The sequence below is a fragment of the Mixophyes fleayi genome, chromosome 1, assembly GCF_038048845.1.
Source record: "Mixophyes fleayi isolate aMixFle1 chromosome 1, aMixFle1.hap1, whole genome shotgun sequence".
Classification (NCBI taxonomy): domain Eukaryota; kingdom Metazoa; phylum Chordata; class Amphibia; order Anura; family Limnodynastidae; genus Mixophyes; species Mixophyes fleayi.
The window spans coordinates 15,431,788-15,455,366 of NC_134402.1; the positions used below are offsets into that span (position 1 = coordinate 15,431,788).

At 42.0% G+C, this 23,579-nt stretch overlaps 1 protein-coding gene across 1 annotated transcript in view; it reads right to left on the reverse strand.

The window, feature by feature from the left end:
* Window positions 1-11,765: 11,765 nt before the first annotated feature.
* Window positions 11,766-23,579, reverse strand: part of LOC142106057 (5-hydroxytryptamine receptor 7) — a 56,379-nt gene continuing 44,565 nt past the window's right edge. The window contains exon 3 of the mRNA XM_075189530.1: window positions 11,766-13,339. Within this exon, the coding sequence (XP_075045631.1) occupies window positions 12,568-13,339 (772 nt within the window). The 3' untranslated portion in view covers window positions 11,766-12,567. The remainder of the gene's footprint in view (window positions 13,340-23,579) is intronic.

The window sequence follows — 23,579 nt, forward strand, 5'->3', positions numbered from 1 at the left end:
TTATCATGAACTACTAGTAGTGGAATCCTCAAGCAAAAGCCAGTTTTATTCTGAAGAAATCGACAAAAAGGTATTGGGTATGGTCATGCCACATGAGGACACGGACATGTTACATTGGTGGGAACATTTTTGAGCTTGACATGATCCCCTGGGAACTTCAGAAGCACTGAGATACTCCCAGCCCCCTTCCACAAAAATAACCCTTCAAAGCACCCATCAGCAGGGCACACCTTCAAACAGGGACTGTTCTGCCTAAATCGGGACCGTTAGGAAGTATGGTAAAGGTAATGTGGACATAATGAAAGGACTGCCCTCTTTGTCACACTGTTACCCGACCTATTGTGGGCTTTTCAGAGATTCCGAGCTGGTAGCATGTTTTACATTGATGATGCATAGCAAATATCTACTTATACTGTATATTAAACAACATCTATTCCCTCATATTTCAATTTACAAGCATATTAGAGGCAAGCAATGCCAATACTAGTGGGGTTATATACCAACAGAGCAAAGAATGCAAAAACTCTTATTACCAGATGCATGCTTTCATTGCCTAATCAGCACTATACCAATGACAGCTATTAGCTGATTGGTTACATGGGGTTACTGCATATTCTTAGTACATATACCCATTGTTTTCTGGACATAAACAACAACAAAGGTGTCAGATGATTGGATGGGAGCTGATCGAGTAATGCCCACATCAGTTCATGTGATACCTTCTGGTGCAAGGTACGCCCCACTGTTGCCGAGTCACTCGGCTGAAAATATCCATCCCCTTTAAAGAGCTCAATTAAATTGAAACCTCAAACCCACTGTTGGAATTCACGGAAGCCAAAAAAAATCCTCTGTGTAGAATAATTTCCTCTGATCTGTTACTGGTTCAAAGAAAATGTCCACACAAAAAGCAAATTTTCCATCACCACAACTAGCAGAACTGTGTGGGACCCACGCCAGCACTGCATCGGATACTGTCCCGGCATTCCCAACAGATGGAGAGGAGGTGGAAAAAGTGCCATAAATTAACACGGCACTATTTCTTATTTAGATCTCCTGCCTTGATGTTACAGGGAGAGGATCTGGAGTAGTGCCGGATGGGTTGAGTACTCGGGAAAGGTGGGAGTCTCTGGCATGTCCTGTTAGTCTGTGAACTGTGGATTGGTGACTGAAAAAGTATTTGTGGGTTGACATATATTTTTTTAAAATATTAAAAAACAATACCCAGGGTGCATCATGTATACATCCTATTGCCCATTGATGCATATGACCAACCACCCTTTATATCTCTCTATATTAAAAGATCACAGGGTTTGGAGCTTCTAGTTCCAGGCACAATGTACGTTATCCCAGAAAAGATAAATATTTGGGGAAAGTCAACCAGATGTTGAATATGGTTCCCCTGTGACCAAAAGAGCCTCGTCAGAGTTGTGAAAAATATTATTGAGTCTATTAGGAGTGTGGTTCTACCTGTAGTATAACTTACAGGTTGCATTTTTAATTAAAGTAGAGATAGAAGCCCAGGAGATCAGCTCCAATTTCTTCACTACATTACTCCTAGTGTGGGGGCCAAGAGCCTTTATCCACTCAAGTTTATGTCTGGTGTGGAAGTCAGTTCTTTAATTAAGTAACAAGCTATAAATTAGATAAAATATTACCCTACATAAACGGGACAGAAAGCATAAATTTTCATAAAGCCTATGACCGCAAAAGACTTTTAGAGGTAAATGTATCAAGCTGTGAGTTTCCAGCGGGTTTGAAAAGTGGAGATGTTGCCTATAGCAACCAATCATATTCTAGCTGTCATTTTGTAGAATGTACTAAATAAATAACTAGAATCTGACTGGTTGCTATAGGCAACATGTCCACTTTTCAAAGCCACCGTAAACTCCCATTTAATACATTTACCCCCTAGAATAGGTAACGCACAGATAAAGTGTCCAATCTGTAGATACTCAAATAATCTAAGTGCAGAGTAATTTTGTTTGATTGCCAAGGAAGAGGAGAAGTAAGAACTTTCTGTGAGGTGAACAATGCAACAAATTCCTGTCCAAATCTAAGATTCGATTTGCTTGTGGCAAAGCCCTGATGGGAAGCTTGGGTTATCCCAATAGTCGTAATTGGGTAAATAGGGGATTAAAGCTTATACTTAAGAATGAATGTTGGGAAGGAATTCAAGCAGAGGAAATAGAGGTGAGGGTCTGAAACTTGGGGCCTGATTCATCTGCAGGCGTAAGTCCTGTTGCATCCCATATCTTGCGTGAAATTGCTCGGCACGTGCTCAGAAACTGATTTTATGCCAGTGAAAGTAATTGCATCAAATTCATGTCCCGACGCAAATACTGCCTATGACTTGAAGGGCAAAACATGGGGCAGGAAGGGGGCGGACACATGTAGACAATGTACAGAAGGACGTGCCAAGGTCATGCGTAGGCACATTCATCCGATTCAAGTTCTGGGAAACTCTCATCTCAGGTATGTGATTTTTAGCTGTATCACTTGCACTAGCTACAGGGCAGGTGTAAGTACCGACTGATAGTGATGACTATACGTATGCATGTGTTTGTCAGTAAGAGAAACTATGAAAATGTATTTCATGTACAGTACGCATTAAGAACATCCTGATGATTTATGTACTTTATGTCAAAAAAACTCCCAAAAAATAATTTGTAATAATGATTATAGTATTAATAGTTGTATGTTAATTTAAAAAAACAAACAATTGGATGTGTTCTGATGGGACTTGATATTACATATGTATGTGCGCATCCTGCATTGTGTGTTCTGTGTGTCTGCAGATGGCAAGTAATTCATAACCAGAGCGGATTTATACCCTGATTTAAATGGAAACATTTCTTGAGATTCACTTGTACTTAAATATGGTCTTATGTGCATGGAAGTTGCATTCACATTGAGTTCCAAGATGAATAAGGCCCTTACACTCTATCTCTAGACAGTAGATTGTATTGGAGTGAGCATCATTTGCTGCTAACTGAAGTTTAAGGTGTGGAAAGCCACGGAACCATTTTTAGTAGACTTCTGAAGGACTACCTGTTTGACTCTTCCTTGAAGGTTTACCTTTCAATATTCTTTTTGGATACCTGTACACAACATGTGGCAGAATCTGAAAGTAGTATAAGAGTTTATTTTAGCACCGATGATCAAACTTAGCTGCAAAATGTTCAGAGGTTTCCAAGTAGTTAGATCTCTTCTTATATTGTAATTTGACAGAACATGTCTAGTCCAACAAACTAGACACAGGGGATGCCACTTTTGTGGCTGGAATGCTTGGTTTGTTTGGGTCCCCACACAATAAAAATAAATAAATTTTGGACTAAGAATTAGGCTCAGAGTGAGAATCGTTCTCAATTTGCTCATCATCCTCACCCTCATCAGTGGTGGTAGCACTGATGTCAATATAACAGTGCAAGTCTTGGACACCCTTACACTCTCCTCAGGATTACCTAAGGACACTAAAGGTTCTTCTTCAACCTCAGTGTTCTCCTTCTCATTCTTTGATGTGGATATTTTTGAAGTTAGAAACAATGACCTAAACATAGAGCTAGAAGGTGGAGCATGAGAAATTACAGAAGATGCATGACCTTGGTATGAACAATTGAAGGAAGATTATTAGTAAAATAATAGTCAATGAGCCTTTCCTTGTCACTGGTATATGGCACGTTGGATATTGTTTTATTTTTTGGGTGGTATTAGTACCGAGTTTCTCCTGTTCAATAGATTGACCTATTGCAATAACCGGTGGTAGTTACTTCACCGACTACATAAACCCGAACAGCAATTTGTCCTACATGAGAAGAGCGATGGTGTGCTTACCGATAGTGTTTCCCCCCCCCGACAGCTTGGAAAACAAACTTCACAGAAATGGGTGTCACTCACCGGACTGTGAGTGCTTCTTCCCGGACATTTAGGAACCGTGGTCGTCCTCCATCCTGAGGGAATGCGCATGCGCAGCCCTTTCTAAACCTCCAGTGTATGTTCCTTTAACTTAATTGGCAGATCAGGCAACCTCCCTATATTAAGCACCTGTGGTCAACACCACGTTGCCTGATCTTGGAGTCTCATTCCCCATGAGTCTCTGAAGGTGTTCCTGTGTTTCCTCGTTTATTCAGCCCAGCTGATTCCTGTGGTTTCCAAACCACTTCTACCTCAGTGGTTTCCAAACCACTTCTTCTACTGTGGTTCCCATACCACAGTTACCCTTCTGTGTATCATCGTGACTGTGAGCTGATTCCTATCCGCTGCCTCCGTGCACTACAGTCTTCTAACCACTTCAACTCTACCATGTATTATTGGGACTGTTAGCTGATGCCTATCCGCTGCCTCCGTGCACTACAGTCTTCAACCTGCAACTCGTCTGTGTTTCATCATCGTGACTGCTAGCTGATTCCTATCCGCTGCCTCCGTGCACTACAGTCTTCAACCTGCAACTCGTCTGTGTTTCATCATCGTGACTGTTAGCTGATTCCTATCCGCTGCCTCCGTGCACCACAGTCTTCAACCTGCAACCCGTCTGTGTTTCATCGTGACTGTTTGGCTGATTCCTATCCGCTGCCTCTGTGCGCTTCAGTCTTCAGTCCTTGTCTACTCTCCCGTGTTTCCTTGAGTCTGCTGCCACTATTGCTACCCGCTACTCTCCGTGATCAACAGTTCCAGTTCAACTCTGCTCTCTCGTGTCCCATCGTTACTGCACCTGCTGGTTGCTATTGGCTACCTCCGTGTTCCCGCAGAGACCCGCTGCTGCTACTCCTCAGCGCTACTCATCCATCTACTGCTGATCCGCTCTCCACGCTTTCCTGTGTTCCCTGCTGGTCTACCTACCTGTGCGCTGCACCTACTAGATCACCGCTTCACCCATCCAAGGACTTTGCATCCTGCCGGCCTCCTGCCGTTCAGGTATCTCTGCACTCCTGTCTGACTGCCTTCTCCTGAACCACGGTATGCATACTTCTCATTGACTGTGCTGTGTATTGCATACCTTGCTGGACTGTGTTGGTTCTCCTCTGGAGTTTGCTATCCGCTGAGTCTATTGCCATCATTGACTGTGTTATCTCGTGCTGGATTACTTCAAGAGACTTTCTATATTGGCAGTGTTGTTCAGTCATTTATACATTTATATTGTGCATATTACTGTGGATCAAAGTCAAGGTGCCCGTGTATATATTGTGTTGCAGTCTCTCCCCGTGCACCTCCTCACATATATATTCAGTGGTACAACTTGCTAGTGGCAGACCACTGACCCCTGTTTACAGTTTCACCTGTTCCAGTATCCTCTCACATAGCAGTGGTACAACTTGCTAACGCAGACCACTGACTCCCCGGATACCTCCACTTGGATTCCATTCCTTCACTCAGACAGCGGTACAACTTGCTATCCGCAGACCGCTGACTCTCATCACCTCCTCGTTTCTGTTGGACATTCCTCCTCACTATAGCAGTGGTACAACTTGCTACCGCAGACCACTGACTACCTTCACGTGTCCTTTGTCCATACAGTTCCTCGTGTATTACTACCTCCATATTGCCAGTGCTGCTAGTCATAGACTTTCCTGAGCATCTCAACATCTGCTATTTCCTGTTCCGTGATCACCCTGCTACCAGAGTACCATATTACCACCTATACTGCTCTGGTAAGCCTATCACCTGGTGATCCCTGGGTAAAGACTCCTAGTGCCCGTGACAGTAAGATCAGGCCATGACAGACCCAGATACGGAACCTACCGCTAAAGAGATGCTGCAGCATCTGGTCAGCCGTGTGGAGCAACAGGATGCTCGCCAACAGCTGTTACTTCAATGTTACCAATCATTAACCTCCCAAGGAACATCTGGACAGACTGTTACAGCTAATATTGAAGCTCCTGTGCTTCCCTCCGTTTCCCCAGTGCCATCCCAGGTGTCTACAGTTCCTACGCTTCACCTGCCTACTCCGTCAAAATATGACGGGGACCCCAAAACTTGTAGAGGTTTCCTTAACCAATGTTCAGTCCATTTTGAACTCCAACCTCAAAATTTTTCTACCCATCGTTCCAGAGTGGCCTATCTTATCTCATTGTTTTCTGGACAAGCCCTGGCTTGGGCCTCCCCTCTGTGGGAGAGAAACGATCCAATTCTACAAGATAGTGCCAAATTCATTTCCACGTTCCGAAGTGTGTTCGATGAACCAGGTCGTGTGACCTCCGCTGCTTCCAGCATTCTTCGTTTGCGACAAGGCTCCCATACAGTAGGACAGTATGTCATTCAATTTAGGATCTTAGCCTCTGAACTTCAGTGGAACACTGAAGCATTAGTTGCCGCCTTCTGGCAGGGGCTCTCCGATAAAATTAAGGATGCACTGACTACCCAAGAGCTTCCTTCGTCACTAGAAGATTTGATCTCTCTTTGCCATCGTGTAGATATGAGATTTTGTGAAAGAGAGTCTGAGAAAACAACGGATGTCAAAGCACCTCTTCGTTCAAACCCTCAATTTCGTCCAGCTCCATCCTCTGCGATTCCCATGGAGATAGGACGTTCCAAATTATCTTCAGAGGAGAGGAAACGAAGAGTAAAGAATAGACTCTGTATCTATTGTGCTGATTCCACGCATATGCTCAGCTCTTGCCCTAAGAGATCGGGAAATGCCAGGCCCTAACTAGTTCTGGAGAGGTGAAGTTAGGGTCCCTGGAGTCCTCTCCATTGTCTATGAAATCTAAAGTCTGCGCTTTTGATGTTACGATTTCCTTTGCTACCAAATCCTTTGAGTCACAGGCATTGATTGATTCCGGAGCAGCAGGAAATTTCATTTCCAAATCATTAGTGAATCAATGGTCCCTACCAGTGATTACTTTGAAAACACCGATTACTGTGACTGCTATGGATGGATCACGTCTCATCAATGGTCTCATCACCCAGAGTACGTCTCCAGTAACGCTTCAGATTGGTGGGCTTCACCAGGAAGAGATTTCGTTTTTAATTCTTCCTGTTACTACAAGTCCGATTGTCTTAGGCCTTCCATGGCTTCAGTGTCACTCTCCCCAGATTGACTGGCGCACTTCTCAAGTTACATCTTGGGGAGCTGAATGTCATCATCGTTGCCTCTCTCAAGTGGTTTCATTCAAAAGACAGCATTCGTCTATTCCACCAGGGCCTCCTCCACAGGATCCTTCATCTACGGATCTGTGTGATAAGGTTCAGTCTGAACGCCTTCCTCCTCATCGGGCGTTCGTGACGTCATCGGACGTTGAAGATGGATCTCAGGAGTCATCTTCAAAAAGTCAAGTGCTGGTGGTTCACGGTCACCATCCGTCTTTTCCGGAATTTCCTGCCCTCCCGCCCACCCAAGTTCCTGCTGTGGAGACTGCTTGTCAGACCTTCAAAAATATCTGGTCTCAGGTCAGAACCTGTTTAAAGAAGACATCTAACAAATATAAGTCTTTCGCAGATAAGAAGAGGCGGGCTATTCCACCACTAAAAATTGGAGATCGTGTCTGGTTATCTACCAAAAATATTCGTTTGAAGGTTCCATCTATGAAATTCGCCCCTCGTTTTATTGGTCCATATAGGATCATTCAAGTTATCAATCCAGTATGTGTTAAACTTCTTCTTCCTAAGAATCTTCGGATTTCCAATGCCTTCCATGTGTCCTTGCTCAAACCTCTCATCATCAACCGTTTCTCGACTCCTCCCTCAGCACCGCAGCCAGTTCAAGTTCATCAGGAGGAGGATTTCGAGATTACTGAGGTATTGGATGCAAAAATTTCGCGAGGAGTCCTCCGTTTCCTCGTTCCTTGGAAGGGCTTTGGTCCTGAAGAGCGTTCATGGATCAAAGCTGAAGATCTTAATGCTCCTGCCCTTCTGAAGAAGTTTTATTCCAAAAATCCGGACAAGCCCGGTTCCAGGCGTTCTGTGCCCACCTTTAAAAGGGGGGGTACTGTCACTCACCGGACTGTGAGTGCTTCTTCCCGGACATTTAGGAACCGTGGTCGTCCTCCATCCTGAGGGAATGCGCATGCGCAGCCCTTTCTAAACCTCCAGTGTATGTTCCTTTAACTTAATTGGCAGATCAGGCAACCTCCCTATATTAAGCACCTGTGGTCAACACCACGTTGCCTGATCTTGGAGTCTCATTCCCCATGAGTCTCTGAAGGTGTTCCTGTATTTCCTCGTTTATTCAGCCCAGCTGATTCCTGTGGTTTCCAAACCACTTCTACCTCAGTGGTTTCCAAACCACTTCTTCTACTGTGGTTCCCATACCACAGTTACCCTTCTGTGTATCATCGTGACTGTGAGCTGATTCCTATCCGCTGCCTCCGTGCACTACAGTCTTCTAACCACTTCAACTCTACCATGTATTATTGGGACTGTTAGCTGATGCCTATCCGCTGCCTCCGTGCACTACAGTCTTTCATTCACATCCACTCACCTGTTCATGATTGTGACTGCTAGCTGATTCCTATCCGCTGCCTCCGTGCACTACAGTCTTCAACCTGCAACTCGTCTGTGTTTCATCATCGTGACTGCTAGCTGATTCCTATCCGCTGCCTCCGTGCACTACAGTCTTCAACCTGCAACTCGTCTGTGTTTCATCATCGTGACTGTTAGCTGATTCCTATCCGCTGCCTCCGTGCACTACAGTCTTCAACCTGCAACCCGTCTGTGTTTCATCGTGACTGTTTGGCTGATTCCTATCCGCTGCCTCTGTGCGCTTCAGTCTTCAGTCCTTGTCTACTCTCCCGTGTTTCCTTGAGTCTGCTGCCACTATTGCTACCCGCTACTCTCCGTGATCAACAGTTCCAGTTCAACTCTGCTCTCTCGTGTCCCATCGTTACTGCACCTGCTGGTTGCTATTGGCTACCTCCGTGTTCCCGCAGAGACCCGCTGCTGCTACTCCTCAGCGCTACTCATCCATCTACTGCTGATCCGCTCTCCACGCTTTCCTGTGTTCCCTGCTGGTCTACCTACCTGTGCGCTGCACCTACTAGATCACCGCTTCACCCATCCAGGGACTTTGCATCCTGCCGGCCTCCTGCCGTTCAGGTATCTCTGCACTCCTGTCTGACTGCCTTCTCCTGAACCACGGTATGCATACTTCTCATTGACTGTGCTGTGTATTGCATACCTTGCTGGACTGTGTTGGTTCTCCTCTGGAGTTTGCTATCCGCTGAGTCTATTGCCATCATTGACTGTGTTATCTCGTGCTGGATTACTTCAAGAGACTTTCTATATTGGCAGTGTTGTTCAGTCATTTATACATTTATATTGTGCATATTACTGTGGATCAAAGTCAAGGTGCCCGTGTATATATTGTGTTGCAGTCTCTCCCCGTGCACCTCCTCACATATATATTCAGTGGTACAACTTGCTAGTGGCAGACCACTGACCCCTGTTTACAGTTTCACCTGTTCCAGTATCCTCTCACATAGCAGTGGTACAACTTGCTAACGCAGACCACTGACTCCCCGGATACCTCCACTTGGATTCCATTCCTTCACTCAGACAGCGGTACAACTTGCTATCCGCAGACCGCTGACTCTCATCACCTCCTCGTTTCTGTTGGACATTCCTCCTCACTATAGCAGTGGTACAACTTGCTACCGCAGACCACTGACTACCTTCACGTGTCCTTTGTCCATACAGTTCCTCGTGTATTACTACCTCCATATTGCCAGTGCTGCTAGTCATAGACTTTCCTGAGCATCTCATCATCTGCTATTTCCTGTTCCGTGATCACCCTGCTACCAGAGTACCATATTACCACCTATACTGCTCTGGTAAGCCTATCACCTGGTGATCCCTGGGTAAAGACTCCTAGTGCCCGTGACAATGGGGTGCATCAACTTTGGCCAAAATGACGTCACTATAGAGCACGACAGTCTCATTCCTGGTACTATGGTGATCATTTAAGGAGGTGGCGGGTGTACCGGCAGTACAATGTAGAATGCTTTGTAAAGAAAACCATTGTAGCTCCTGTACACCCGGCGCCTCCTTAAATGGCCACCGTAATACCAGTAATGAAAGTGTTGCGCTCTATAGTGATGTCACTGTGAATTGCAGGGTTAATAACAAACAATATTCTGTTTTAGCTGTCATTACACCAGGTGAATGTGCTTTGGGATAGGGTAAGGAGGAACTACAGAATCATGTTACCTTGCAAAGCATCACACAATATTGTTTAAAAGCTTTCTTGCTTGAGTATCATAAATGTATTTCAGATACCATATTGAGCTAGCTTTTTTGCGCGTGCTTCACTGAGCGCTCTCTATATTATTCTGTTCTTCCACTCACTTTTTGCTGCTTCAGGTAGATACGTCTGTGAGCCTGAAGTATAATTATGTACATATCTAAATGGTACAACCTCTAAATGTATAGTAACACAGAGTACATCCCTCTTCTGAACCTTTTATGGTAGAAAGTGGACAGATCTCTGAACTACAACTTCCTAGTCTATATGGCTATGATTCCCCGGAGTATAGGAGGGAGCGTCATAGTGATGGAATTCTGAGATCTTGTGGGAAATTCCGAGTCCATCCAAGTTCCCATTCAGACTGGTAACACTCAGAAGTGATAAGGATCTGCATACAAATAATAGAATTCTAAAGAGAGCAATGTTTCAGCTGCGTTATATTGTTAAGTCCATAGGCATTAGTACACTGATACTTTCCCCCCCAGCCAACTCCAGCACCGTGAGGAGCCTTTTGAACTTTAATTATTTTTTTCCGCCCCTCTATACCTGGTTTGTACAATAGTTCAAGCCATGAATAGAGAGGACAATCCCTACTAAAGGTTTCAACTTCAGACAAACCGTTTAAAATTGTATTGCATTCAAATGATAACCCTACCCAAAGCTAAAAATGTTTTCATTCTTACCACATAAAGACTGTTGGATCTCCCACAATGCTATGTTATGCACTATAACCAGTCCCTCGTGTCAGAAGGCTGAGAAGATATATGAACCCTTCTAAAAAGGAAAAATGGAGATGTTGCCCACGGCAACCCTTCAGATTCTAGCTATCATTTATATAGAATGTACTGGATAAAGGATAGCTAAAATCCTATTGGTTGCTATGGGCAACTCCTCTACTTGTCCCCAAATAATACACCAGGGTCTGCTTGTGCTAAACTGAAGAATCAACATATTTGTATAATTTTGGTTTATTATGACTGCATTATTTCCCATTGCATGACTGAGACAATACTACTTAGCTTCAAGCTGTAAAACGCGTCGGATTTAAGAAACACCTCAATCTTTTCTGAACATAATGAAAAATAAATGTTTCACACTGTACTTCTGCAGGTATCTGGCTTTCCATTGCTGTTCTACTAACAAAACAAACAGAACGGTGCTGGCATCAGTAACTACTCCTAAACATAAGAGACATTGCTACTATGCAACCACTTTTAAAATAATTTTCCATACTAAACTTTTAAATATAATATTAGATAAAACTGATCATTTAATTTATTTAAATGTTGTGTTTTGTAGTGAGACTTGTCATCTTTAGTAGTTGGTTACTTTCTCTGCAGATTTAGATATTGCTCTGATTCTTCATCTATAACAACCTACTAAAGAGGTGGAGCTTTGGAGGTTTTCTGATAAAGTATATTGCAAAGCGTAAGATACATTTCATTAAATAGATATTTTGCAAAATAGTCTTTTACAATATTCTTTTTTTAAAAAAAAAAATTACTATAATATGATAATCTTATATATGGGTGTTTTCTCCTAATTGGTTTATTTATATTGCTCATCAAAGGACACATCTCAAACAGAGTGATGTTACATGAGCGGGCAGAGCCTCTTTATTGAGTTCATATATACAGACAGACAGATGGCCAGATGTAATAAATGTTTCTTACCTAAGGCGAAATACATAAAATAGGTCACCGTCACCATTATATATTTTGTTTTGGTTTTTTTGGTGATTGGGCAATCTTCTGATTAAAAATAAAAATCTTAACTTTAGTCCTACCGATGACATTACACGGTCACTATTTACATTACTGGGTGCTCCTAAAGACCACAGAACCGTACCAATGTACAAAGCTTTAACATTTTCTCATTTTGTTCCAATTAGATACTGTTTTGTTTTTTTTGTTTTTTTAATGGTTGACACATAATACAAGTGTTCACACATGCCAACGTATAATAACAAATGATCACAATTTGGTGAAGATTGTCTAATAGAAGCGCTGAAGTTGTGTGAACGTTACCCTCATGTTACCAGCTTTGCAATTAAGAGCAGGAGGAGAATTCACACTTAGAAATAGTCACTGCATGTTACATATTTGTTTCATTTGCTTACAATATAATTGGTAAAATCTTGTCTGCATTTTCCAAAGCAAAGTCCATTAAAGTAGGTAGTGTAGCGAATTTTTGTTACTGCATTTGAGAAATCCCACGGGTATTTACAACTCAGTGTAAATGATTCCAATAAATATATTGGGAAAATCAAACACAATTCACAATAAAGCGTTGTCTCTTGGAATAGGCACTGAATAGTATGTCTCTCGGAGGCTTCTTTAGAAGATCATGACATTGCACCCACAATCCATAGCACGGAACCAGAAATGAAAATATTACAAGATGCCCTCGTGTCTTTCTGTGACCTTTAACGCTTCATGCATGCTAGCAGCCGACAGCCTCCTATTGATATTTGTGTACTTACACCTCAACAAATTCCAAAACGTAGTTCTTAAATCCCTGTTGAAGAAGGCATAGATCAATGGATTTATGAGCGAGTTGGTGTAGCCCAACCACAGAAGTGTCCTCTCCAGTCTGAGGGGCATGCAGCTGCACATGATGCCGCAAATGAAGGGCCTGGCCGTGGACAACAAGAAGAAGGGAAGCCAACAAAAAGTGAAGCCTCCAACTATAATCCCAAGGGTCCTTGCCGCTTTCTGTTCTCGTTTAAAGATGGAGATGTTCTTCCTATCTTGGCGTATGAGCTTAGACAACGTTGCGAACTCTTCCACCGCTTTGCTCTTTTTGGAACTCTTTTTAGGAACTATTTTCTCCTCCAAGCAATATATTCCTTCTTGTTCGATAAGTCTTGGGATGTTGACAAATTTGTGCTTCTCTGCACTAATTTTAGCTGCTACAAAGATTCTCTGATACATTATGAGCATGACGGTCATTGGAATGTAGAAGGCAACTGCTGTTGAGTAGACGGTATAGCCAAAGTCTTGACTTATGAGACACATCCTCTCCACGGTGACGTTTTGAGCCCATCCAAACAGTGGTGGGAGAGTAATGGAGGCAGAGAGAAGCCAAACAATAAATACCATCTTAGCCATCAGTTTACCATTTTGCCGAGCAGGGTATGTCAGTGGACGTGTTATTCCAAGGTACCTGTAAAAACAAAATAAATCCACATAGATAAGCATTTTATGGTACTGACAGAACAAATGATACATTTCTGGTCAAAAATACAAGGAGACATTGTTTAAATGTATTGACTAATAACATTTGTGTGTGTGACAACTGAAGCTCTTACATTATTACATCCTCTGATTAATGCTACTGAGCTGGGCCCACCTGAGCACTGAGGGATTTACACCAAATGAGACAGATTTAGTTCAGATCTATATTCCTATAGCACCAATCCGGTGCAGTCGGATGAACAATGCATATACTAGCAAGTTTTCCGCCAGTCCACCAGATTGTGATCTGAAGTCATTTTAGACTAATGCATGCTGCAATTTGTGGCCATCCTAATTGACCAAAATGGCCATCCAAATAAAAATGTGTAAGGTCATCTTGAACTAATTCATGTTAGGAAATGTCAGCAAACCTCTGGAGGAAAAATGTAACTGAATTGTACTGAAAGGTAAAGAATGAATAAATGACCCATGGCCAGTCCTTATCAGTATTCATAATCCTCACTTATGATGGAACGCAAGTCTGAGCAGAGCTGAACAGATTTGCTCTCTGAGACTGGGAAAACCAAAGTTCCAATAAGAACCATAGAAACATAGGGTTCTATGTACTAAACCATTTACACTCTCTCCTCCAAAACTGTCTCCTCTTATTGGCTTTGTGCGGCTGTCCAATGGGGACGTGTCAGGCGGAGTCAGGATGATCACACATGGCAATAAAATGAATCACTATAATGCAGCATGCTTACACCACTCTTCCATGCGCCAAAATCCTTTGACACCTCAGAGACGGCGGTGGTGATCTCTCATACATTTTCCAACAGAGCTAAATTATGCATAATAACCTAATACTACATATGACAACGCTATGCTCCAAAAACTCTGCAAACACTGCGAGTCAATGTACGTTAGTACATGGAAATTTATGTCAGAAAAGAAGCTACAAGTCCATTCTTTTTTGTGTGTGTGCTGCTTTTTGTTTGTATTTTGGGTGGTGGGTTAAATCTTAACTAAATTCTTTCACTGTATGTTGTGTTTAATAGAACAACCCAATTAGAATGTGTGAATGGTTGAACTGAATGGACCTGGGTCTTTCTTTTCAACCTCACAACACAACAACAAAACATAAACTATACAAAAAGGAACAATGAAATAGTGTAAGTTGATGAGGAACGTGCAATGGCAGTTAGTGATAATTAGTTAGTCATAATTAGTTAGTGATAATTAGCCCCAATTAAGTTGATGTCCAAAAGCAGACAGCAATGAGGCTGAAGTGGGATCCAGGGAAGAGAAGACAAACCAGGACTCAGGAACAGACAGGATCCATTCAGGGTACAGGAGAACTCAGAGACTTAACAGGGAGGAACGACCTACACAGTCTCAACAGACAATACTAGTCCCTGCTGATCAGACAAATTGGGAACATAAACTATGCTTATTGACAAAGCAGGAGCAGACATCAGCCCAGCTAGGTGCTAAATAGGTCCAGAGATCCCTGGAAAGTGTTGCTGTCCCCTTCTGGTACTGAAAGTAAGAGCAGACCCTGGCAATCAATCAATGAAGATTTGTGCCCGTTATAATTTATCTAACTTTTCCTTCATGCTAAATAGAAGAAGTGTAGAATGTTGCATTTACTCAATTGACTTCTGTCACTTCTGATAACAGACAGTACTTAAATTTAATTTTAGAAAATACTTCAAAGCAACAATGGAAAACGAAGGCCCAAATAGGATGGTGAAAGACTTACTAGATGAAATCTCAAACTATTAAACCTTAGGAGTCAGAGAAAAATAGACATTTAAGCAAAATAGGGACAAAGCGGGAAATATAAAAACACATCATGCAACCAGCTGCGCATCTACTGCGGGTGCAGAAGTTGCGTCCATGGCGGTCCCAAGTCTGCTGTACCTAGCTTCATTCTACACAGACGGTAGCCATGCACTATGGCTTGTGCTGGATCCCAGTCGGTGACTGTTGTATCAATTGCCATAACTCCAATATTTCTCAAGGACAAACTGGGACAAATAAAACTACCCCCCCCCCCCCCCTCTTACAATCACTCACACATGTTTCTGTTATATAGAAGTTTTTGTTCCATCGCTCGTATCATTATGAAATGCACTGGGATTTCCCTATTAATCAAATAGACAGCGTAATGATCTATTCTCTCCTCTACACTGCTGACAATGACAGACTCTTGTCCACTACTCTCACAGGGATGAGGAAATGGAGGCTTAAATCAGATAAACAACTCTTCCCGTTCCTCCACAGCTGCAGAGTTTAGATAACACTCTTAGTGAGTCTGCAGTGACACTAACCATAGCCAGCCAGGAACCGCAGTCTACACTGTGACCAGAATTTGCTGACTTATAGAGAAGTGTTGGAGGAACTTGTTGTTGGTGCATTTGTGAATCGTTGTTTCTCTCAGTAACAAATGATTGAGTAACTTAAGCGTCATTTGCAGAGGAACTAATAGGAGGTCTATGGGGTCTGTAGTTGTCAACTGGTAAAACTCACACTCAGTTATCTTATGGACACTGACCAGCCTGATCCATCTGCAATGACCCATTAAGCAGTGGCCTTGTCTCCAATTTAGTAGGTCATTGTCCTTTTGCCCATTGGAAAACGAGATGTCCCTGCAAGAATTAGGACTGGTCAAATGCGCTGGAAGCATGGTGGAGTAGTGGTTAGCGCTTCTGCCTCACATCACTGGGGTCATGAGTTTGATCCCAACCATGGCATTATCTGTGTGGAGTTTGTATGTTCTCCCCGTGTTTGCGTGGGTTTCCTCCGGGTGCTCCGGTTTCCTCCCACACTCCAAAAACATACTAGTAGGTTAATTGGCTGCTATCATAATTGACCCTAGTCTCTGTGTCTGTATGTGTGTGTGTGTGTGTTAGGGAATTTAGACTGTAAGCTCCAATGGGGCAGGGACTGATGTGAGTAAGTTCTCTGTACAGCGCTGCGGAATTAGTGTCGCTATATAAAAAAATGGTGATGATGATGATGAATGCGCACACTGCATGCTTCTGTATTATTATAAGGAGGTCAGTGAAGCCAGGCTGATATATGTTTACATCACCAGGACGAATGCCCAGAAGGAAGCAGTGCAGATGTCAGCTTGTCAAATACAATTTACACTGAAACTATTAGTGCTGACAATAAAGGGGACTTTCTGCAGTCTCTGTTGATTCAAGGTCTCCATTTATAAAGCTACAGAGGTGTAGTGAAGAGCATGTTTTATGCTGGTGTGAAGTGTGCGGTGGGGAATTTCTAATAGCACCACTGTGCATATCACAATATAATAATATACAGATTAAAAAAAGTAGCATTGAAAGAGGTGATATAAAGCAAAGTACAGAGACCCAGAGAAATGGTTTGTAGCAGGCGATTTGCAGATACTTCTTAAAAACAAAAATTGTGATCTGCAATAAAGACATTGTCAATGTTTTACTCATCTCTCAGTGTTTGGTGAATCGCTGCTGACTGGTCAATTCAACAATTGGTGATTTACAATAGAAGATTCTTTCATCATCCAGATCCTAGGCTGATTATCCTGTCTGAAGCTGGAATATACCACCTTTCACAGACAACTGACTACTCACAGACAGCACATTATACAGCGATGCACAATGGAAGGGAACCGTGATACATTAAGTGATATAAGGGAACACACCTAAGTCTGCTCTCTGCTCAGCCAATCAGTTTCCACATCGTTGTCTTACTGAAGGAGAAACAGATTTGTATAAAACTACAAAATGATTACTAAAAACTACCAATGGAAAAAAGGACCCCCGAGTGCATTACTGTATATTTATTATCTTACATTTATCAAGTAGCAACATAGGGCCCGATTTAGAAGCAAAAATGCATCTTTTGCTGCAATTTTACTAAACATTTGTCTGTACACTTCTGTGGCTGTATTGTGAGGTGCCCATAATGTAAAATATGTGCAGTTTTAAGCCTAGGCTAGACAGAATATTGTCCAGCACCATCATTAAGTCAGAAACTTAACACCAGGCCTATTGGACATTGTCACGATCCCGCTCCCAGCTGCCGTGACTTTGGGGTGTTTGCTGTATGAGGTCACACACGATTTCAGCCCGCAGTCTCTCTCACCTATCACACAGGTTCTAGACCTACGGAATCGCACCCAACACAACGCTCTCACAGCCCCAGACACTTCAGGTTCTGCCACCACCTATTGGGTACGGGCAATAGGACCCCAATATACTGTCCCACACTGGCACACAGGCTTCTAGTTATCCACAAACTAACAAGACCCACTCCAGCACACACAGGGTTAACTCTTCACACCTCCAGACTGTTACACAGATGTACATACAAGCACACACAGCTTGTTAATCAAATGTATCAACCAATCACGCACAGGGTAACCTGGACAAGCAATCTCTCTTCTACACAGGCTATGGATTCTTTAGAGTATCAAGGACGCAACTTATTAAATTTTAGATTTAATATACAAAAGGTACAGGGCATACCGATATAAAGTAAAATAATGAATAAACAAATAATAAATTTGACATAACAAGCAAAACAGTTTAAAATAAAAGAGATAACCTACAGAGCATTACTTACATATAATAATCTGTATGCCTGGGGCAGGCAGAAATGATGGACAGTCCTTCAATTAGATTGATCCCCAAAAGTCTGACAGTTTGTTCCCTCAGAACACAGATTTTTAAGCAACCTCAAATGGGGCGGCATTCACAGGGGCAGGGTTAATGCTAATTGGGGTTGTGTCCTGGGACACTTTTTCAAACCAAATCTACCTGTTGCCTGATTTATAACCAATTCTACAATGTGATATATTTGTCCTGGACAGCGTTACATCGATCCAATCTTATCAATAACAAATCCCCTATGACTTTGTCCATCTTTTCATATCAAACATGCCTAAGTACAGGGCATTCACAGAGCTTCCACTCCTTTTCTTCATTTCTCTGTGGGGCAGAATTTCTATTTAACATATGAGCTGCCCTTCATCATGCTATTGAGGAATAGGTGGTTGATCTCTGCTTTTATTGATGTTAAGTGGCATATTTTAAAACGGAATTCTTTCTGTCTATACAGTATTACATATAGGCTATGTTAGTACCTGGCCTCATTGAGCCAGACCACCTGCTGAGCGGTACCTAAAAGTCTATTCAAGTGTCACAAGCAAACAGTGCTATGTCCTGGAAGTTGCTAACAGTGGCCGGCTTATCTCCTCACACTGGGATGTAAAAACCTCCAAACACCATTACATCAGACTATGCGTCTTTAACTGTTACACTAGCTTATCAATGGATTCATTTGATACAACCTATTTACCCTGCAGTTATGAATTATCCCTTGTAAATAACTGCAAGCTCTCTAATTTACACCCAGGGGTTAGTTTGTGTTTACACTACCTATTGAAAGGAAGTCAATTAGCTAGGGAAATACATGATCAAATACAATGGATGTCTGTGATCTGCATATCTTAAGCAGGTCTCTTCACACAGGGTTTACCTAACTAAATTACCTGTTCCTGGCCTCACTTGGTCACACCTTTATCTGAATTGAACATCGGGTATTCATGCAAAGTTTTATTTGGGTCCTGACATTCAATATTCTATTTCAGCCTATCAGATTTATGCTTTATCCTGACAGACATGCAAAGAGAACCTCCTAAAAGTCAAAATCAGTCATATCTTAGCAGTGTAGTTGACTTGCATCTCTACTCGCTTACGGCACTGAACTCACACCTTGATCTACGTCTCCAACCAAGTGGATGCAAGTATGTGATATGCTCAATTCAAAATACAGGTGTAACTTGCACGCAAATGCAGCACAAATGGGCTTTTGTACAACTCTAAATCAGACCATAGTCTACAGCGCTGTACAGTCAGAGAACCATTCAAATATCTCAACCCCTGCAATCAGACAATCATACACACCAAGAACAATTTTTTTCTCAAAAGTCAAATAACCTATCAATATGGCTTTGGGTGGAGGGAAGAAACCAGAGGAAGCCCACTTGAATACCAAGTAAAACATACACATTCCCACAGAAAGTAAACTGGCTTCAATGGGACCAAAGGCACCAGCAAGAGAATGCTTACTAATGATACAAAACATTGCTGTATTACCACTGCAACTATTCTTTATATAATGGCACATATATAGTAGGTATATTAAAACAGTGCTATGCATTGGTTATCTGTCACTAATTTACAGACACTGCACCTCATTTACTAAGCACATGGGATGCGCTGTGGCAGACGCAATGGTTTTGCACTGGAGCTCCAAAATCATGATGCACGGTCCATCCAACGCACATCAGGGTGAAAGCACACTCTACTCTATCGGGAGACCCCAATGCAAAATTAAAGAGCGCCTAAGTGCGCAGAGAGCAGGAAAAAGCTAAAGAGGCACATTCTGCAAAACTATAAAGGTTACGTCAAAGTCCACCCTCCTACCACTTTAATATGTCTCCTTTTCATTACATTAAACAGTCCTCTCCTGAAATACTGCTTGGGTTCACCTCTTTTATGACTCAAATTAATCATGTAGAGTTGGGGGGATATTGGGAGTCTTTATTATATGCAGCATTTATGTTTGTGGGAAGGTTTTTAGCTCATTGCCCATATAGCCATAAACATTCACTCTTTATACCTCTTCATCTCATTTCAATAATCTGAAGCTCCAAAACAAAACAAAAAAAATCTAGTTTCTGCACAGATCTGCAAAACCAGGTAATCTGATAGGTCAATTCTGTATATTATAATAACACCACCCAGAATCCCCCCCTAAGCCTGTGCAACCTCCCTGTCATTCCGCTCCATAATCCAAAGCGGTTTGGTGGATATTTAGACCCACTTGTGAATACTGTGGCACAAATTGTAGTGCGCAGCGGGACCAAAGTGTTCTGAGTTGGAGTTTTGTTTTGTTAATAACATATTCTTAAAGTGTCATCTTATCTCTTTCACTTCTGACAGCCCCAGCAACTTTCCTATCTATAATGTCAGGTTTGCTGAATAAGATCAAATCCTTCTAACTCACAAAGTGATATCGCCGAAGATCTCTGCCAATTGGCCTGATAGCAAAACGCGTGGCCATGAAAGCAATTCATGCCTGAAAACAATCCAAAATAAAGATTAGATTGCTTTGGGGCATGTTAAAACAATCTAGTTGGCAGATGACAATCACCCTGTGTGAATGGTTATTTGCTGAACACACATACAGGACAATGTGCCACTTGTCAATTTGGTGCGTGGGATCAATTTGGCCACAAAGCAGTTCAGCACATGTTTTAATTAAGGAGCATTTCCCCTCATTCCACCAGGAAGCAAATATTAGACTTCCTTAAATGCCGGTATGGACCCTTGATAGGAGAGCCTCCTGTTTTAACAGGGATAACCTTTGTTTCAAAGTTTATAGACTTCTTTTGCAAGTAAATTGAATGACCAATGTGGTCCTAAGATTTTCTAGTATCAAATGGATTAGAAAATAATTGACCTTTACACCCAAAACTGTAAAGGGACAGGACCCAAGAATCTTATCTCTGATGAAGCTGTGGACCACAGTGAAACGCGTTGGTTTTACAATTTTCTTACTCAGAAATTGCATACAGAATCTGCAAATGCTTATTAAGCCAGATCATAACAGAAATTCATTTGAGAAGTGTATAGCAGCATTTAATTTATTGTTCCAGATTCAACTAAAGCCACACCAAGGAGGAAGTTAACTTGCAGAGTCCAGCTGCAACATTGATTCATTTGGAAAGTGAGTAATGGCATCCTATTAACCTCTTGTGGGACAATTTGTTGCTAATTCATGGAGATAAAAGCTGCATTAAAGAAAGTGAGAAAGGGTATTTTCTGATAACCGTGCTCCCCTCCTCCCTGCGAGAGAGCAATTATCTTATTGATTATGGGGCATTAGGTTCCTAATTTTATGGGAACAGAGGCTATACACAAGAGGTTGGGAAACGGTATTTCTGGATACTTGTATGTATGCTGCCCTACTGAGTGGATTCTGCTGTGGAGCTTATAAAGAGCAAGTTTCCAAGATACACAATTTATACTTCCTTTAGGCACATTGGGCTGGTTTCATCACAGTAACCTCCTATACAGGATCAACGATTGAAGCTGGAGACATTTTTATTTTTTATGTATATAAATATTTTATGTTTATTTATATATGCTAGATTTAACCACTTTTTTAAAATATGTTATCTCTGAGCTCTATTCTAGTTAATATACGACAAAAAAACCAACCAATCATGACCCACCATGATCCGTGAGTTGTTTGTGGTGTTGCAGTGACAGACCGGCTCATTGCCTAGTGTGCATGGGCACAATGTGATGTCACAACTTGCACACACGTCACCCCCCAGGCAACTAGAAGTGACAATACCAGGGATAGGGGAAGGTTCCTTTAGAACCTAAATCTCCCTATATAAATAAACTTGGGGCTACCCTTCACTTGGAATGGGAAAGTCCAAACTATCAAACAAAGGTGACCCTGTTTAATTATTTATATTTTTGATCAGCAGACAATAAACAACATTAAGGTTGATAGGAGAGAGGGGTCTGTAAAGAGTTCCAAACCCCTCCCCTTGCACCAAAAGAGATGGGAGCACCCTCATTTTTGAAGAGGGAGCTCCTGTTTAATTTTTCCTGCTGATCTTCTTTTTTTTTTCTCTTTTACATGGGAAACTGCTTTTTTAGAAACCAAATTTCTGCTATCCCAGTTGCAAAACACACAGAGGCATTCCCATCTGAAGGAGCGGAGTCCCCTCTTCTAAAAAACGGATCCGCATATAAAGAAGTGCATATTTATGCAAATATAATTATTATGTGCATGTTTGTACTCCTGGCATCCCAGTACAATATGATTGGGCTACCATTCTCGTCGGCAGACAACCAGCAGCTATTCAGAAAGGTCGGACACTCCCTTTATTTCAACTTTGTGCCCAACTTTTGTTTAGTAAGTAAATGAAAAATGGGTTCTTTTCTGAAAAAACTGTTGTGTAAAGACCAGTGCTGGATCACGTCTTGTATATACACATATCACTATTTCTTAGTTTGGTTATATTGAGTACCAAAGAAGTAGATAAAAAAGAAAGCAATGATATTTTTTGAAAATGTAAAACATTCCTTGTGTGCACTGCACAGAAACATTGCTGATACTGAAGTTGGAATGTGATAAGCAGAAAAGTGTCAAAATAGGTTCAGCATAGATGTGAAAAAATGCCTAAGCAACGAAGGGGTTAATAATCTTTATTTATAAAGACTATGGAGTAAATTTATCAAGCTGCGATTTTCATGCAGGTCTGAAAAGTGGAGATGTTGTCTATAGCAACCAATCAGATTCTAGCTATCATTTTGTAGAATGTGCTAAATAAATCATACTTGCCAACTTTGGAGATCGCCTCTCCGGGAGATCTCCAAAATTGGCCATGTCTTGGGGGCGTGACCATGCAAATTGTGCAATTAGGCCACACACCCTGCTATACAATACAAATTTTGCCCTATTGTAGCAGGGGGCTGGGCTAGGATGACGCAATTAACCCCGCCCACCATCCACTTCACCAACAATGTGCGCAGAATTCGGGAAGTTGCCCTGCTCTCCTGGACATTCCGGGGGAATAGGCAACTATAAAATAAATGATAACTAGAATCTGATTGGTTGCTATAGGCAACATCTCCAATTTTCAAACCCGCTGGAAAATTGCAGCTTAATACATTGATCTCTAATTCTTGCAAGTCTGTCTTTGGGGATGCATCTGTGATTCCCTTTCTAAGCAATTTACTTATAAGTGATGGAGATTCACAGTTAAACCAGACAGTTATGTATATATACTACTCGTCTGCCACCATATATTTGAATATAGAAACTGTTCCGTTACAGGTTTGGTCATCTTCCATTAACCTTTGATCAGTTCTGAAAACTTTATGATTCTAAACGAATTTGATTGTCATTAACTCTACATCAGCAGCTGCCTATGATCAGCTAACCAACTGCTTCCCATAGGCCTGGCTTTGTAAACAGGCCACAAGTGTATCTTGGAAGTCAGTCTATGGAGAGGTATTTGCAGGGAGAGGAGAGGGGGAAGGTGGGTACGTTTGTGATTTTGTGATTCACTTACAAAACACAATGGTAAGTCACAGTTAGACAAGACAGCTGAACAAGCATTGGGCAACATCTGAATACTGAAACAATCT